The following is a 19,722-nucleotide window of genomic DNA, read 5'->3' on the forward strand; positions in this document are numbered from 1 at the left end:
TCAGCCAAACTTCGGGAAAGAGTTGTCTATGCTCATTGTCTGTGTCCTCACCTCCCACTCATGCCTCAACCCACTGCAATCTGGCTTTCACCTTCATCACGCCACCAAAACAGCTCAAGCTAAGGTCATCGGTGACTCACAAGTCTCTAAATCTGATGGGCATTTTTTCAGTTTTCATCTGACTTAACCTTCTAGTGGAGCCCTGGTGGCCCAGTGGTTAAGAGCTATGGCAAGCTCGGCTGCTAACCAAAAGGTTGGCAGTTCGAATCCACCAGCTGCTCCTTGGAAACCCTACGGGGCAGTTCTACTGTGTCCTATAGGGTCGCTATGAGTTGGAATTGACTCAATGGCAATGGGTTAACCACCCAGTAGCATTTGACCTATTAAGGAAATGACCTCACCCTCCTTCATGAAGCTTTCTCTACTTCTGCCTTCATAACCACATACTCTCCTATCTGACCTCTGCTTTCTGACCCACCGCGTCTCCACCTCCTTTGCAGAGGGAGCCTCCTCCGCCCAGCCAGGGAAGGCTGGAGTTCCTCAGGCCTAGGCAAAGCATCCCTCACTCCCATCTCTCCCTCTCTGTGCACTCTCTCACTAGGTCATCTCATCCTCACGTACACCTTCAGTGCCCACCTAGATTCTGATGACTATCTCCAGCTCAGACGTCTCTTATGAGCATCAGGCTCAGACATTCACTTCCTACTCCTCTTGTCCAACTAAATGTGAAAGGCAGCTCAGACTCAACACATCCAGGTTCCAACTCACCATCACTGTTCCTCCCCCAATATGTTCAGTCCTCTTCCCATGCTCCCATCTTAAAGAACAGCACCACCATCCATCCAGGTAGGTGAGTCAGAAATCTACGGTCAGCCATAACGATCTACCATCTCATGTCCTTACCAACATATCACATGGTTTTGTTAGCTTTACCGTCTAAACAAGTCAGGAATCCAATCATGTTGCCCTATTTCTATTGTCACCACTCTACTCTAGGCCATCAACATCTCTCACCTGGATGATGACATCAGCATCTTCATCAACTCCTCAGCAATCCCTTTGGTTTTCCTCCAACAAGTTCTGAACATAGGGATCCAAGTGATCCTTGCAAAATTCAAACCTGGTCATCCTATCACTCTCTTCCCTGCTTAAAATTCCTCAGTGTCATCCCACTGCTTTCAGTCTAAAGATCAAACTGTTCACCATGACCTCCAAGGTTCTGCATGACAGAGCCCTGGCCAACCTCTCCCACCTCATCCCCAAACACTCTCCCCACTTTTCACCATGCTCCAACCACGCACTGACCTATTTTAGTTTCCTTAACAGCCATGCTCTTCTCTGCCACAGGACCTTTGCACATGCTGTTCCCACTGCTGCAATACCTCCCACTCAGCCTATGTAATTTGTATTCATCATTCAGATCTCAAGGGTAACTTCCTTAGGGTGTCTTTCCTCATCCCTTGGTTAAATGCCCTTGCAGGACCAGGTTCTCTCCTTCATAGGACTTCCCAGAGGGCATGATCATTTGAATAATGCCCATCTCACCCATTAAATGGCAAATGCCATCAGAATAGGGTCCTTGTTTGTTTTGTTCCCTTGCATCATGGCACTGGGTCTGACATCCAAATAAACATCTACTGAGAGAATGCTGGCCTGCTCTAGTCAACAGACAACAGGACTATAAAGAACAACAAATATGAACTGAGCACTCCCAAGGACTAAGGGAAAATTTTAGAATTTTATGTCCTAGCACAAGAAGCCTGTTCTCCCCATCAATCTATAAAACCTAAGAAAACATTGGAGCTAAAAGACTTATTTACAACTAAGACAGTAAACCAAAACAAGCTTCTTACAGGAAGAATCCAGGAATAAATTCACAAATGTAAAACTATTTTCTAAGATAATCTTGTTGGAAAGAAAGTCAAGTATTTTCCTGGCAGGGCCCCTAAGCCTGGTGAAAATGGTAAGAACTAACCACTGTTCTGAGCTATTTATATAGGAGACTCCATGTACTTGCTGATTAAGTACACATTTTCACAAGTTTGCTCTTTTCCATAAAGAATGGCCTTACTGTTTTCCCCAGCACTGCCTTCAGAGTCTCCCCTGAGATTTACAAGTCCAGGACAGAGCTCTAAATTCCTCCAACCACTTGCTTCGCCGGTGTCAGAGACTTGCAAAAAGGTCCATAAACCAACTAACAAGTGAGGCAAAGACAGCAAGCATCCAGTCCCGTCTTTAAATACTGGTGACAACTATGCCTCTGAATTTTAGCAGATTATCAATCAGGGGCCAAGTACTGTGTCAGCTGTTAAGGACTCAGGTTTCGGGAGAAAGATGTGGCAGTCTGCTTCCGTAAAGATGAAAAAAAGAAAAAGAAAAACCTAACCCATTGCCGTCCAGTAGATTCTGACTCATCGCAACCCTATAGGACAGAGTTGAACCGCTCCACAGGGTTTTCAAGGAGTAGCTGGTGGATCTGAGCTGCTGACCTTTTGGTTAAGAGCTGAGCTCTTAACCACTGTGCCAGCAGGGCTACTCTGTAAAGATTACAACCTTGGAAATCCTATGGGGCAGTTCTACTCTGTCCTATAGGGTCACTATGAGTTGGAATTGCCTTGATGGCAACATGTACGGGTACCGTGCCCACTACTTTACTAGATTAGTTCACTTAGCCTTGACAGTAATCCCATGACATAGGTGTTATCACCTGTATCATTTCAGGAAACAGAGGCCCAGAGAAGCTAAATTATTAACCCAGGAACACAGGACTACCAACAAGCAAAGTCTCAAGCTCAGTTCTCAATGAATTTTCCCCTAATCCAATAATTCAACACTTTTCAGTAATCAACAACAATCCAATATTTAGATGATGTTTCTAGACAGATGATCTCCTGAAGAAAGATTAAAAGCTTTTCAACAAAAAGGAGTCTGCCAGGGTCTCGAATCCTGTTATTTCTCAGAACTTTTATGCTCTCTAGCATTCTCAAAGAAAACACCTAACCGAAACACCAGAATTTGCTAAGATTAAAGGTTTTATTCAGTATGTGCGATGGTTAAGCACTCAGCTGCTAACCGAAAGGTTGGTGGTTCGAACCCACCCAGCAGCGCCATGGGAGAAAGACCTGGCAATCTGCTCCTGTAGAGATTACAGCCAAGAAAACCCAATGAGGCAGTTCTACTCTGCCACATGAGGCTATGAGTTGGATTAGACTCGCTAGCACTTGCCAACAGCAACAACATGCTGATTTAGGAATATTTTTGGTGCTTTTCCAATTTCACTTAGGTTCTTCCTAATGGTGAAAAGTTTTTTGAATACATCAAAATTAGAAGAGCAACAATAACAGCAAAATTATATGGCACAAAAGGCAACTTACCATATATTATGTAGACGTGGAAACTGAATATTTTATGCAAATTAACATACAACTAAGATTTATGAACACACTCCCTCGACTGGCTCTCTCCTCAATGACATTTAAACAAGTTTAACATCTTCTATCTTTAAAAAAAGAAAAAACAAAACAAAAAACTCCCATGATCCATATCTCTCTCCTCCCTTTCACATCACAGCCAAACTTTGGGAAAGAGTTGTCCCTGCTTGTGGTCTATGTCTCACCTCCCACGCATGCCTCAACCCACTCCAATCTGGCTTTCACCTTCATCACGACACCAACAGCTCAAGCTAAGATCACCAATGACCCACATGCCTCTAAATCTCATAAATTCAACAGCTCAAGTAGCAAAGCTAAAGATGGATTTTATAATCTATATGTCAGGACAGAGCATTTGCTGCCACTGCGTTTCCCCACCTGGCTGTGTGGCTGTGGGTAATTTGCTCTCTGAGCCTCGATTTTCCACTGCCAGCTGTGCCCAAACACAGACATTAATTATGTGTCCTAACTTCGGAATAAGAGACTTAACTGCTGATCTCACAAGTCAGAAAAACTTAGTAATTCGAATGAAACCAGCTCTTCATCTTCATTTCTTCCATTAGTCCCTGTGGTTGCGAGCTACCGTCAAAGTCGGCCCTGACTCATGGCAACCCCACACCCAACACAACAAAATGCGGCCTAGTCCTGTGCCATCCCCACAACTGGTTGTGGACAGGACCACTGCGTCCATAGGTTAAAGTAAACCAAAGGCACCTGCAGAAAAAAGCTGCACTCTTTTGACCAGAGGCTTTCAAATACATCTCAAAATTCAGCCAGAGAAATATGGTCTCTTACCGAACCTTCACTGCACAAGAAACCTCACTGCAGTATAATGGTTGTTTTAAAACTCCTACCTATTGCTGCTAAGTTGATTCCAACTCATAGTGACCCTATAGGACAGAGTACAACTGTCCCATAGGGTTTCCAAGGCTGTAATCTAATGGAAGCAGAGTGCCACATCTTTCTCCCATGGAGTGGCTGGTGAGTTCAAGCTGCTGACCTTTCAGTTAGCAGCCGAACACTTAACCACTATGCCACCAAGCCTCCTTAAAGGCTCCACAGAGTATTTCCTGTACAAGAGCTTTCATATGGAGAGGCAATAAAGCATAGTCACCTGTTGCCGTCGAGTCAATTCCAACCCAGAGCGACCCTACAGGACAGAGTAAAACTGCCGATATTTTGGATAGCAGCCGAGTTCTTAACCACTGCACTACCAGGGCTCCATAAAGCACAGCAGTAATGGTTAAGACACGATGGGGTCGCTACGAGTCGAAAATGAATTGAAGGCACCTAACAACAACAATAACGGTTAAGATTTTGGGCTCTGGAGCCAAGACTGCCTGTGTTCACACCCTGGATCCATCACAAATGAGTTGGGTTTCCTCGCTAACTTATTTAACTTCTCTGGGCCTCAATGGAAATTATTAAGTGAGAACTAAACTGCACATAAAACACATTGCATTGTGCCGGAATGTAGAAATGCTTAGTACATAGGATATGTTATATAGATATTATCTAATTTATGTGCTTAAAAAAATCAATTTCATATGAAAAACTGTATAGCTATGTTTACTATTCTTTTTATATTGATAATGACTAGGAACAATGACAGCTGGCAATAACAGAGCACTTAGCTCTTACTTAGCACTTTGTGCACATTAAATTAAATGAGATACTACATCTCCTATCGTATATAATATATATGAAGAGTACTGTTAAAACAATTCAGTTAAAGTTTTCCAATTGTTGACAAATTTTCCCATACCCAATTTAAAAACACTTAGGATTATCTTGTCAAGTCTCCAAACTCCATAGAGTTTAACAGTGGAAATATAATTTAAACAGAGATCATGGGAGAAAATGGCTCTTAAGTAAGACAGTTATAAAAGAGAGGTTTAAGCACATAATTATGCTCCCCAACAGAGAGCTGAAAGGTTTAAGATGATTAATATACATCAAAGCTCCATAAATGAGGTAAAGAGCAACAAAGTCCTGGGGGTGAGACTACTCTGGGGCTTGCTGGCTTTCTCCAGGTAAAGGGTGGAAGGACACCATCTCTGAACTGGGCAGTCCCAGCGATGTATTTGCACTGAGTTCAGATGAAATCAGTACAATTCCTCCAAGCCTATTCCGTCCTGATCATCACTGCTTTTATAAGGGACAATCCCTGTCTTCATTGAGCTTATCAAGTTAACACTCCAACGAACACAGCTTTTTAGTTATGTAATATCATTCTTATGTACTGCCATCTACAAACCAAATAGAGCAGTAAATCATTCCCAAATGAGGAACCAAAGGAAGAAAAGAAAACTGAACCAGGGCATTTTTAGTTTCTGTGGTTTGTCTCCGCTTAAAATAATATTAAGATAATAAAAATGGCAGCAAGCCTTTATTGAGCACCTACTACATGCCAAGCACTTCACACACGTCCAATAACTCAGTCTTTATAATAGCTCTATGAGGAAAGTACGAAATTAAATAACTTGTTCAAAATCTCAAAGGTAGAAAGTGGAAGGAAAGGGATTTGAATGCTGGCAGGCTTTCATTGAGAGCACAGGCTGTTAACCGCTATACTATACAGTCCCTGCAGTCCTGATCCCCAACATGCTACAATTAGTGGAATCGTATCACAGAAGCTGTTTTCTGTAAGTGCCCTCTATAATCCAAGCTTGGTTCAACTCTGAGCTGTCATTTACAGTTCCTCTTATCAAAATTAATGACAATCTACAAAAGGTAATCTCTAAAATGCTGGCCAACTGCAATGCTTCCTATACTTATTTCAATTATTTTTCTAACCGCTACTTAAATGGGATTTATGAACACAAGACTGTGCCCTGAGACACAGAGTGAAAGATCTCCAGGTACTTCACTGTGTTTTGAAGTAAAAGCGGTCATTCTATTTAACAGCTATGACACACAATGACTCTCTTTAAAAAGATGGCCAATTTATATCAACATACACATAAACCCCTTGCCGTCGAGTCGATTCCGACTCATAGCGACCCTATATGATAGAGTAGAACTGCCCCATAGAGTTTCCAAGGAGCGCCTGGTGGATTCAAACTGCTGACTCTTTGGTTAGGACTCGTACCTCTTAACCACTACACCACCAGGGTTTCCAACACCACACACAGGCTCCCTTATAATGGTTCCTAATACTCATTTCAATGATAATGATGAGCCACCATGCCGATTTACCATTCACTGAATCTGTAATCAAATGACTTCCTATCTAGGCCATTTCTTGGGGGCATTGGTGGTTCAGCGGTAGAATTCTCACCTTCCCCGCAGGAAACCCTGGTGGCGTAGTGGTTAAGTGCTATGGCTGCTAGCCAAAGGGTCAGCAGTTTGAGTCCGCCAGGCACTCCTTGGAAACTCTATGGGGCAGTCCTACTGTGTCCTATGAGTCGCTGTGAGTTGGAATTGATGGCACTGGGTCTGGTTTTTTTGGGGGGTTTATGCAGGAAACCTGGATTAGATTTTTGACCAATGCATCTCACGCATAGCCACCACCTGTCTGTCAGTGAAGGCCTGCATGTTGCTATAATGCTGAACAGCTTTTGGCGGAGCTTCCAGAGTAAGATGGAGTAGGAAGAAAGGCTTGGCAATCTACTTCCAAAAATCAGCCAATGAAAACCCTATGGATATCATAATGATCCTATCCCAGCTGATCTTGAGGATGGTGCAGGACCAGATGGCTTTCTGTTCCATCATGCAAGGAGTTGCCACGAGTCAGGGACCAACTTGACGGCAGCTAACAACAGCCCATTTCTTACAATTCACTACTAACACACTGAAAGTGCATGCATTCTACAATTTTGGTTGGAAAGATATGAACTTCTGAACAAAGTTATATCTATCTAATAAACTCTCAACATTACGGCCCTTTACGACCCATATGGCAATTTTAAAAGAAAGTTCCAACAACATGACATACAATTTGGTGGAGATTTTATGTTAAGTTTTCTGAAAGGGGAATGAAAACATTTCTGCCAAATAACTATTTTGAAACTTCCACAATACTCTTTAAGTAATAATATTGAGAGGACAGAGTTCAGGCAGATTTCAAAGTGGTTATAAACACTAGACTTCTGCCTAACTAACAAACTACTTTTTAGTGCTTAGCCTGCATTCTTATACAACAATATCCAACAGTTGGCCTTGGTTGTCTGAATAGAAAAGCTTTAAAAAAATCTAAATCTTGGTAAATTCCTACCACTGATCCTGAATTTCACATGGGGTCACTATGACTCAGAATTGATTGGAGGACAACTAACAACAAAAACCCAACTATTTCCAGATTATCTGGACAACAGCAGCCTCTATATCAATAGTTCTTGACCCCCGAGGGAGTCTCAGACCCTTCTGAGAATCTGATGAAAGTTTTGGACTCTCTTCCCTGAGATGAGCAATTTTCACAAGCTCATTCCTAGCACCCAAGAACCCCAGCTCTATACCTTGCACCAAATGAAGGGAGAAAGGTGATGGCAATATCAAAATCTGTGACAAAAAAATAAAAACTTGCACGTGCTCAGTCAATTTGTTAAAGAGTCCAAACAAAGGCACTGCAGTGGTGAATTAGCTTGAAGACAGCTCTGTTCAATGTATTGATCCCACTGCCCTAAACTCTTCTCCTGAAACTCCACATGGGATACTTCTTGCCTTTCAGTACTAAGCTCAAATGTCACCTCCTCTGAAAGGATAACTTTCCTGGAGGCCCAATTTAAAGAAGCCCTCAGACCCTCTTTACCACATCTCTTTTATTTTCACAATAGTATTTATTACTATCCAAAAATACTTCATTTATTTTCTTATTTACTTTAGGCTCTCTTATTAGGATCTAATGGGGCAGTTCTACTCTGTCCTATAGGGTCCCTATGAGTCGGAATCCACTAGATGGCAGTGGGTTTGGTTTTTTTTTTTTTTAGAGTCAAAGCTTTGCAAAGTGTTAAAAAGCAAAGATGTCACCTTGGGCAATAGGGCGTGCCTGACCCAAGCCGTAGTATTTTCAATCACCTCATGTGCATGCGAAAGCTGGACAGTGAATAAGAAGACTGATCAAGAATTGATGCCTTTGAATTTTGGTGTTGGTGGAAAATACCTAATATACCATGGACTGCCAGAAGACAGAACAAGTCTGTCTTGGAAGAAGTACGGACAGAATGCTCCTTAGAAGCAAGGATGGTGAGTCTTCGTCTCACGTACTCCGGACATGTTATCAGAAGGGACCAGTCCCTGGAGAAGGATATCACGCTTGGTAAAGTAGAGGGTCAGTGAAAGAGAGAAGACCCTCAACAAGGTGGACTGACACAGTGGCTGCAATGATGGGCTCAAGCATAGCAACGATTGTGAGCATGGCACAGGACCTAGCAGTGTTTTGTTCTGTTTTACAGAGGGCTGCTATTGAGTTGGAACCGACTTGGCGGCACCTAACAAGCTTCAAAAGGGCAAGGATCTTGTCTGTCTTGTTTCCCAGTGCCTACAACAGTGGCTGGTACACAGTACGCATCTGATAATTATTTGTTCCGTGAACAAAACTAAAAGATAGGATGTTGATGCTGGTCTCAGCTACCAAGAGTTTTAACTAGCTATGAGTTAGGGTTTCTCCCTTTTCCATAATCTGCAGTCCATTCAATCGGCAAATATTTAGTGAGCATATGCTGTGTGCCAGGTACTGTTGCAAGTGTGGGGGACATAGTGAATAAAACAAATATGTTTGCCCTCACTGACCCTACATTTTAGTGGACCAACAAGAATAAGCAGTTCTCTTGCAACCCATAACACCTGGGAGCTATAGAATAAATCTCTACATTCCTTCCTTGAGGTAAAGAGCTATGAACGGATTAAAAAACAAACAAACCCACTGCCATCGGTCAATTCCGACTCATAGGACCCTACAGGACAGGGAACTGCCCCGTAGGGTTTCCAAGGCTGCAATCTTTACGGAAGCAGACTGCCACGTCTTTCTCCAGCGAAAGAGATATGGGAGATCACCAAATAAAAGGAAAACATTCTCCAATCGGGCACTTACAAAACGAGCCTCAGGGGTTCCCCCGAAACCAGTTGGACAGCTCTTCCCACCTATATTCTGCTCACCTGGGGGAACCCGAACCGGTAAAGCCCAGGTAAAGAGAAAACTTGGGGCAAGGGCTGCTACTTTTGAGGACTTGGGGTGGTGAGGGGAGGAACCAGGAAACAGGACAGCGAGGAGTCGTGGCAAGAGCCCTGGGCTGGGAGGCTGGAGAGCCAGCTCTGACTGTCCCCAACTTGCTAGGTGACCTTGGGCCAATCCTGAGCTTCCCCGACATCAGTTTCCCCTGGGGATATAATGAGTATGCCGAGAGGGTGGGATTCCGGGCCCAGGGGCGGGGAAAGCGGAAACAAGGAGGCCGACTGAGGCCCGGTGGGGTAACGGCCGGCGTGGGGCCGGGCCGGGGCGGCTCACCCACCGAGCGCCACCTGGCAGGCCCTGCGCAGCTGGGAGTGCTGGGGCCGCTTCACCTCCTTGTCGGCCAAGATCTTCTCCAGGGCCCGGGACACGAACATGCTCTTGGTCTGGCTCTCCTGCATGGCCCCGGCCCGGCGGGGGCTCGCAGCCCCGCGGACGGGCGGCGCGAACGAGCCGGCGAGCAAGGCTACGGCCCCGGCGTCCCGGCCGGTACCGGCCGCGTCCGTCTGCACCGCCCCGTCAGGGAGCGACGCCGCGGCCCCACGGCGCCGCCATGTTGGAGCGCGTCACGTGACCACGTGACGGGCGGAGCCGCTAGGGCTGCCGCGCGTCTGTCGACCCCGTGCCCTGACGGGGCGGGGCCTGATGCTGGGGGCGGGGCGGGGCGGGGCACGATGGGAGGGCAGGGGAGGGGCTGAAGATGGAGGGAGGAGGGAGAAAAGGCGGTGAGAGGGAGTAGAAACCTGTGAAGAGGGGACGCGGGTCGGGGGGAAGAAAGGAGAGGGAGGAGAGGTGGTGATGGGAAGAGAAGAGCTGAGGAAAAAAGGCAGTGAGGAGGATGGGCCTGGAGATGATGGGGTTAGAGATGAGGAAAGAGAGATGAGAGGGAAAGAGGAGGTGAGACGGAAAAGAAGAAAGGAAGGCGAAAAGAGGGAAGTCTGGAAAAAAGAATTGGTGCGGGAATGAGATAGATGATAAGGGGCAAAAGGAAGAGGTGTGGAGAAAGAGGAGGTGAGGGGGAAGATTGGAAGAAAGAATTGGCGGGGGAGTGAGAGTTGATGAGGGAGTGGGAGGAGTTGAGGAAAGGGGAAGCAAAGAGAGGAAGTGAGGGATGAGGGGAGGCATGGAGGTAGAGAAAGTGAGGGGAAAGAGGAGGTGGAGATGGGAGAGAGGAGGTGAAGGAGTAAGAGAAGGGCTGAGGGGAGAGAGGAGGTAGAGAGAAGAGTCTAGGAGAAGAGCAGAGAAGAGGAAAAAAGATGAGGAGAAGGGAGAGAGAAGATAAAGGGAAGAGGGAGGAAGTTAGGAGAAAAGGGGAAGAGGAATGAAATGGAAAAAGATGATGTGAGGGGGAGGCAGTGAGAAAGAATGGAAAGAAAGCACACTCGGAAATGGAAAGAGAGAAGGAGTGAAGGGAAATAGGAAGTGAAAGGAAGGCAGGCAGAGAAAAGGTGTATTTGTGGACAATTTCCAGAAACAGTATTTTACCGTTCCCATCTGCAAAACACACAGCATCCGCACAACCCTCCTGTGGCCATGGCAGAGCCAGCTCCTGGTATCCGGCTCACTTGTGTTTATTGCGCGCCACGTCTGTGCCTGGTGCTGCCAGGAAGGTCTCACTGCCAGTCCACCTCCTTTTGGAGTTTATCTGGTCTATTTTCATAAACCTGTGATTCCTTACAATGCTGCAAGCAGGCCGGGAGTGTTTCCTACGTTTGACAGAGGAAGAAACGGAGCTCACCACTGATACCACAACAGCCAGTAGTGATGTCCCTGGGCCCCTTCACACACCACCCACCTCTGCCAAGAGAAACTGTGTGGCTGCTGGGACTCATACGAGGTGAGGCCCCTTCTTATAACCCTCAGAAACCTCCATGTGAGTGAGGTCAAATCCTCAGGTCTCAGCTCAGACATCTCAGGGAGACCCTTCCTGACTACCCAGCAGAAAATAGCCCCCCCTCCCTATTTTAGGAAACCCTGGTGGCATAATGGTTAAGTGCTATGGCTGCTAACCAAGAGATCGGTAGTTCAAATACACCAGGCGGTCCTTGGAAACTCTATGGGGCAGTACTACTCTGTCCTATAGGGTCGCTATGAGTTGGAATTGACTCGACGGCAGTGGGTTTGGTTTTGGTTTTGGCTCCCTATTTTATGATTTTTATAGCATTTTTCTGATTTTTTCTTTTTTTTTACTTGTTGACTTTTTTGTTGTCTACTAGAACGTAGGCCAGGGAAACTCTGGACTGTATCCCCAGAACCAGGTAGAATGTTTCCTGGTCATAAATTCCATTGCTTTGAAATGTGACTTTGCAGGTCCTTTCATCAGGTGATGGAGTCTATTTCTCCACCCCTTTAAGTCTGTTCTACCCTTGTGATTTGCTTTGGCCTATAGGATGTATTTGCTCACTACCATCTTCCCCACGTAGAATGCAAATTCCATGAGCTCACAGCTCTATGCCAGAGTCCATCGTACTTACGGAATGAATGAGTAAATGGAGGGGGCTGGATTTAGGTCCACGGGATTTAATCTTTCAATCAGCAAGTTATTTGTGGGGTACCTTCTATGCTTTTGTGGGGTACACAATAATGACTCCCCAAAGATGTCCACATCCTAATCCCTAGAACCTGTTACTTTACATGGCAAAAGAAACTTTGCAGATATGATTAAGTGAAGGATCTTGAGATGGGGAAAGTATTCTGGATTACCAGGTGGGCCCAGCATAATCACAAAGGTCCTTATAATAGGGACCCTGAAGGGTCAGAGTTGGAGAATGGGACCTGATGACCAAAGCAGAGGTCAGAGTGATGTGGGGCCATGGGCCAAGGAATGTGGTGGCCTCTAGAAGCTAGAAAAGCATAGAAGTGGATTCTACCTTAGAGCCTCCAGAAGGAACAAAGCCGTATTGACCCATTTTAGACTTTTGGTCTCCAGAACTCTGAAAAAATAAATTTGTGTTGCTTTAAGCCACTAACTCATTGCCACTGAGTCATTTCAGACTCATAGCGCCCCTATAGGATGAGTAGAACTGCCCCATAGGGTTTCCAAGGCTGTAATCTTCATAGGGAAACCCTGGTGGCATAGTGGTTAAGTGCTACAACTGCTAACCAAGTGGTTGGCAGTTCAAATCCACCAGGCGCTTCTAGGAAACTCTATGGGACAGTTTTACTCTGTCCTATAGGGTCGCTATGAGTCATAATCGACTCAACGGTAGTGGGTTTTGGTATAGTTTCCAAACTGGGTTGGCACAAGGAGCTTCAGCTTTGAAATCCAGCATGTCAAACCTCAACCCCACCATTCAGTATGACCTTGGACAATGATTTTATCACCTTGAACCTCAATTTCCTCATCTGTAAAGTGGGTAATCCTAACTGTAACTTGTGAAAATCAAGTGAAATGATGCATATAAATCATGTACCTGCACTACCAACCATTCGGACCAGACACACAATTGATGACCCTGGATAGAATGGGAGAAAAATGTAGAACAAAACTCAAATTCCTAAAAAAGGGCCAGACTTACTCAACCAGTAGAAACTAGAGGAAACTCCGAAACTATCACCCTGCGTTAGCCTTTAAACGTGGAGCTCAATCCACTCCTGTGGTCACCTCTCAGCCGAGAGAGAGACTGGCTCATAATACTACCACCCGTGAGTGCTGTGCTTCTTTAAACAAGCATATAAATGATACCTAACGGTTAACATTTACCCTAGACCAAAGATGAGACGATAAGGAGGGACAAGGAAGCTAGATTAATGGAAATGGAACAACCAGAATGGAAATACTGAGAATGACACATTGTGAAATGTCTCTGAATAATATGTACGGAAACTGTTAAATGAGAACGTAATTTGCTATGTAAATTTTCTCCAAAAACACAGTAAAATATTTTTTTAAGTATTTTAAAAATATATTTTTTAAAAAGACCAGACTTAGCGGTCTGACTAAGGCTAGAAGGACCCTGGTGGTCATGGCCCCCAGACCTTTTGCTGGCCCAGGACAGGAACCACTCCCGAAGCCAACTCTTCAGACATGGATTGGACTGGACGATGGGTTGGAGAGGGATGCTGATGAGGAGTGAGCTTCTTGGATCAGGTGGACACTTGAGACTCTGTTGGCATCTCCTCCCTGGAGAGGAGATGAGAGGGTAGAGGGGGTTAGAAGCTGGCGGTATCAACACGAAAAGAGAGAGTGGAGGGAGAGAGCAGGCTGTCTCGTTGGGGGAGAACAATTGGGAGTATGTAGCAAGGTACATATAAGTTTTTGTGTGAGAGACTGACTTGATTTGTAAACTTTCACTTAAAGCACAATTAAAAAAAAAAAAAAAGTGCCCTGGCCACTTAAAATTGTTCTAAGAGTTCAGGGCCTGGCAAACTTCCCCAGGTCTGTCCTAAATTACTAACCAAAAAAAAAAAACAAACAAGCCAGTTGCCCTGGAGTTGCTTCTGACTCATGGTGACCCCATGTATGTCAGAGTAGAACTGTGCTCCACAAAAATAGAGTTTTATGGCAAAATTGTCACGAAAGGAGAGACTGGAAGGGCTGACTCATTAGGGGGAGAGTAAGTGGGAGTAAGGTGTATATAAGCTTATATGTGACAGACTGAGTTGATTTGTAAACATTCACTTAAAGCTCAAAAAAATTATTAAAAAAAAAAAAGTTTTAAATGGCTAATTTTTCAGAAGCAGATCACCTGGCCCTTCTTTCGAGGGGCTTCTGGTTTTGGTTAGCAGCTGAATGCTTAACCGTTGTGCCACCAGGGCTCGTTTTTCCTTATAGCGTGCAGTAATTATTTCATCAACCAATAATTTACCATTAGTTTTAGGGAAACTTGGTGGCACAGTAGTTAAGAGCTTGACTGCTAACCTAAAGGTAGGTCGTTCAAATCCAGCAACCGCTCCTTGGAAACGCTATGGGGCAGTTCTACTCTGTCCTATAGGGTCACTATGAGTTGGAACCGAATAGAGGGCAATAGGACTCCGATTCAGGGTTACATCATCCTTCACTAAGCATAGGGCTGTTGAGATGATTGACTGTGATAAAAAATGTAAATCACTTGAAACATAGCAATCTCGTGGTCAGATATTACAGCGCGTAGGTAAAGATGCTAGACCCGAGAGCCTCCAAGGTGAGAAGGAATTCACGAGGTGATCCAAAGGTGCTAGGTGGCCAAAAAGCATACCATGTGTTCACCACAGGCAACCTTTAGGTGAGCCAGAAGGAGAACGAAGGCCATTCCAGGTAGGAAGAACAGCATGGATAAAGACATGGATTGAACGAGAACTGTGCTGACAGTGTAGGGCATCCTTCCTGGACAGAAAATGGATGGGGAAGATGAGGGAGCCAAAGGTCAGTATTAAGCTCTAGAGTGTTATCTCTGTAAAACAATGTGTTTAACACCCTGGAAAGTATGCAACAATTTTTTAGGGACAGTGTTTAAACACTGTGTTTAACAATGCTTATTGTATTAAGCTTTACAGTCAGTAGGCGTTCAACACAAACAGAGTGGAAAAAAGTTTGGAAAAGGTAATTAGAATTATTAGGGTCTCTCACTGTCTTGTGACCACAGACTCCTAGCCTGACCCGGAGGCATTAAGTGGAGATCTCCTTAATAGGGAGGGGAACTGTCTTCATCTTCTTCTCCCTTCTGGCCAGAATGTAGACACAGTGGCTGGAGCTAAAGCAGCCATCATATACCATGAGGAAATGTGGAAAGTGTGGCCAAAGTACCAAGACACAAGGATCCTGGCTCCCTGAAGACTGTGGGCACCATACAAGCCCTGGACTGCCAACCGTAAAAGAGAAAATAGATCCTACAGTTTTGTCATCAGTAAAAAAAAATGGGGATAATAAAAGTACCTACCTCATGGATTTTTTGTGAGAATAATATGAGTTAATACATATAAAACACCTAGAATATTACCTGGCACATAGTAGGTGCTCTTTGTTTGTTCTCACTCAAGGGACCAGTTTATTACTTTATCAACAGGTCCCCATTGGGTAGAGCATCATTTGAAACTCAAGAGAGCATAAAAAGAGGAGAAGGCAGAACCCCCAGGATCTTATGGTTTATCATTGTTGGGAGAGGGGAACTAAAGGGTGCAAAATAAGATACAGTAGAGAATGAAACAATACAAGAAATAAAATACAATGAATATAGGCAAATCCGTAGATAAAGTAGATTAGAGGTTGTCAGGTTCCCTTCCCATTAGCAGCTGCGAATGGCTACAGGGTTTCTTTCTGGGGTGATGAAAGTTCTAGAATTAGCATACTAAAAACCATTGCATTGTACACTTTAAATAGATGAATCATATGGTATGTGAATTATATTGCAGAAAAATTTTTAAAAAATTGAGTAAACTCTATAACTCAGAAATGAGAGTTAATAATGACATTTACATGGTGTTTCCTACAGGCCAGGGGCAGCTCTAAGAGCTTTGTCTAGATTAACTCATTTAATTCTTACAACAACCTCAAGAGGTAAGTACTATTATTATGCCCATTTTACAGAAGAGAAAACTGAGGCTCAGCAAGGTTTCTTGTCCAAGGTCATACAGCAAGTTCACGTGAGAGTTGGGATTTGAATCCAGGCTGTCTGGCTCTTGGGGCTAAGCTTGTAATCACAATAAAAAAACAATACTACGCTGTATTTTAAGTTGCCACAACTTAGTATGGAACTAAATAACTTTTAATTGAAGAGGCAAATAGACTTTAGAAGCTTAGAAAGCCACAGAGGAGGGATGTGAGCTAGATGTTGAAAGATGCTTTGCCCTAAACAAACAGAAATGAGAGGGGTGGGCATTTCTTTCTATTCCATCAATGTCTTACTTACTCAGTGCTTCCCTAATAGAAATGCCACAAATGATTGGCTTTAAAAAACAGAAATTTATTTTCTCACAGTTCTGGAGGCTGAAAGTTCATATTAAGTCCTGGCCATGTTGATTCTTTCTGTGGGCCTCTTTCCTAGTTTCTAGTGTCTGCTGGTGATCCTTAACATTCCTTTGCTTGTAGACAATCCTCCCATGTTACCTGTCTTCTGCCTCTGTGTGTGTGTGTGTGTGTGTGTGTGTGACATGAACTAATTGATTGATTACATTATATTACATTATGGAAGATGATTACATTGTACTAGATATAAGGCTGTTGTTGTTGTTGATTGCCATTGAGTCAGCTGTGACTCATAGCAACCTTATGTATAACAGAATGAAACATTGCCGGGCCCTGCAGTATCCTCATAATCACTGCTATGTTCGAGGTAATTACATTAGGTTAGATTCCATTATGGAAGGTAATCTGCTCTAGCCAAGGCTAACTGATTTAATCACATGTAAAGAGCAACCAGACTAGTATTTGATCAAACCGGTGGGAACCATAGTCTAGCTAAGTTGACACACAAAAAAATTAACCACCAAGGTCAGCATATAGTTCTTGAGCTCTGTTCTACGCACAGGGGACACAGTAGTGAACAAAATGCTGAATTCCTTTCCCTCGTAGGGCTAAATTCTAGTGTTGGGAAACAGACAATAAACGTATAAATGCATGTGTGGAGTGCTTAAAGCCTTATTTGCATCATATTTTAAAATTTTTATCAGGTATTAGTTATAACTAGTCCAACTGCCTAGAGTCTGCCATGTTGGGAGGAAGCCCAAAGTAACTCACACGGAGAGACTTATGGAGAAAGGCGATACCCAGCCATGTGCAGCTGCTCCAGTCCCCACTGTTCCAGTGCCAATCACCATCCATCTTGGACTATCCAAATCTAAAGCCAGACGTGCCCAACTAAGCCCTTTGCAAATTCCTGACTTACAGAAACTGTGAGAGGTAATGATTAATGTTGTTTTAAGCCACTAAGTTTGGGGCTGATTTGTTATACTGCAACAGTTACCAGAACCGTTGTTTATTTGAAAATAATCTGAAGATAAAAGGAAATATCACCCTGGTGTAATGGGCCTAAGAGAGAAACTTCTTAAAGCAGAGTGACCCCCTAGGAAGCTTCTGGGATTTTCTAGCTGGAAGCGGACTTGGACCAGGACTGTGAGGTGGTGGAAAGGAGTCAGGATCAAGACATATTTAGCAGGTTGAGCCAAAAGGCCTCCAGACTGGCTGAATGTGAGGATGAGGAAGAACAGGGGCTCTAGATGACCAAAAGGGTGGTGGTGGTACCATTTAGCAAGGAACACAGGAAAAGCTGGTTTCAGAGGGCAAAGATGCTATAGTCACCAACTCCAAGAACATGCTTTCCAATGGGCGTTCTTCTCTAAAACTTCTTAGCATATCTGACCTTTCTTTTTTCATAAAAAGGAAAGAAAAACATTTCCTTCCTCAACTTTAATGCAATTAATATTGCGGCCACCAGATGGCGCCAATGTTCAGGCAGTTCAGACAGCCTCACCGCCTGGTCCTGTTTTACTCTTTTAAAAAGTTGCAGGAGGAGCCGGAGGGGACGCGTAGATTTTGGCTTAACTAGTTTGGCTCACAATCATTCTCATGAGCTACACTGGCACCAGAATAAAATCTGATAGCTTGTCATGTGTGAGAAAGGGTTTGGTACTGGCGTATTTACTCATTTTATCCCTCAGCGCTAACGACAAAAATACCTCCTTCACCACAATTTTCCATGTTGCCTGTACCCTTTTCAAAGTACTGGGGGAGACTTTTCCTTACTTCTTTTGCGTTGCTAACTGTAAGCCCAAATTAGCAAAGTTTGATTCTGATACACTTGCACTAATTTTTCCTTCCCTCCTCCCCTATTTAAATGACCTCTGTTGTCTCCTCTCCTGGCTTCTGTGCGTTTGGCAGTAGGTACTCGTTCCTCCAGCTATCAGACTGGAAAGCACAGAAGATAATTCTTTCTCATAATGATTTCAGCCTCAAATGCTATACCCTTCAATCCTACTGACCTCACCACCAGCATTTTTAAGGGATTTAGGAGCTGGGTGGGGAGAGGGAGGCAGGGTCTCAGAGCCTCTCAGACCCCAGCCCTCTGGTGTCTGCTGCCCCAGGTACAGCTTTTCCTTCCTTCATGAGGACTCCATGACCCCTCAAGTTTCCTGTCCTTCTGGGGGCTGTAGTTTTGCTCCCAAACCTGCTCCAAGGGAGGACACTTTAGGGCCAGTTCCCCAGCTGGTTCTCATCAAAGGTGTTTGTTCCGTGAGCTCCTGGGGGCCAGGAGGGGAGGGGACCCAACTTTCCCCCTGTTTTCATTTATGTCCCAAATGGAAGAGATTATTTGGCAATAGACTCGTTGTGTTCCCGAAGGTACCGAGGCTCTAGGAATTGCGAATTTTCTCTGGTCTGGTAAAAATTATCTCTCAGACTTGTGGGCGCGCAGAATTCATCTCAGTCTGCTCAGATCTCTGCTCCCCACCTGTTTTTCCCAGGTTCCTGTGGTCGGAACTAATTTCTGTCTCCGGGATTTCTCATTGCTGGTGCTGCAATTACAGCAGTTATTCTGGGTTTTTATTCTTTTCCTAGCCTGAAACCCCTCAGGGCAGGAACCACTTTTTACACTTCCCAGAGTTCCCTAGTGCTGGGGTACCCAACATTCCCCACAACACACACACACACACACACACACACACCCCTAGGCTTTGGCAAGACTGTGAGGAGGTTTTTTTTTTTTTTTTTAACACCAGCTAGTGGTACTTCGGAAATCCTGGTGGCCTAGTGGTTAAGTACTATGGCTCCTAACAAAAAGACCGGCAGTTCGAATCCTCCAGGCGCTCCTTGGAAACTCTATGGGGGCAATTCTACTCTGTCCTGTAGGGTTGCTATGAGTCGGAATTGACTCGATGGCAATGGGTTTGGTTTTGGCGTGGTACTTTGGGGAAAACAACAATGTACTAAAACTTTCATAAAATTAAATTTAAATAAATGGTATTTATTTCGATATTTTAATCCCTCTTCCTTTGGAGAGGGAGACAGTTTGGTTTAAATGTTCTTTCTTTGAGAAGCAAAGTTGAAAATATTTATTTGATTTTATCTTTAATTCATCTTAAAGTTCTTACTCAGCAATATAAAAAATAGACCATCTTATATTGTTTTTAAGAATTTTTAGTGACCTGAGAAATCTAAAAGGTGGGGAATCATTGCCCCCAAAGCAGAGAAACGAAAACCTCTACCCTCAT

General features: G+C 44.2%; 1 protein-coding gene across 4 annotated transcripts in view; it reads right to left on the reverse strand.

Annotated features, from left to right (window-relative positions):
- Positions 1-10,185, reverse strand: part of ARFGEF2 (ADP ribosylation factor guanine nucleotide exchange factor 2) — an 89,773-nt gene extending 79,588 nt beyond the window's left edge. For all 4 annotated transcript variants that reach the window (XM_049868870.1, XM_049868869.1, XM_049868868.1 and 1 more), the window contains exon 1: positions 9,881-10,185. In XM_049868870.1, coding sequence (XP_049724827.1) covers positions 9,881-10,001 — 121 coding nt within the window. In that variant the 5' untranslated portion in view covers positions 10,002-10,185. The remainder of the gene's footprint in view (positions 1-9,880) is intronic.
- Between the last annotated feature and the right edge of the window lie 9,537 nt (positions 10,186-19,722).

The sequence above is a fragment of the Elephas maximus genome, chromosome 25, assembly GCF_024166365.1.
Source record: "Elephas maximus indicus isolate mEleMax1 chromosome 25, mEleMax1 primary haplotype, whole genome shotgun sequence".
NCBI classification, from domain to species: Eukaryota; Metazoa; Chordata; class Mammalia; order Proboscidea; family Elephantidae; genus Elephas; species Elephas maximus.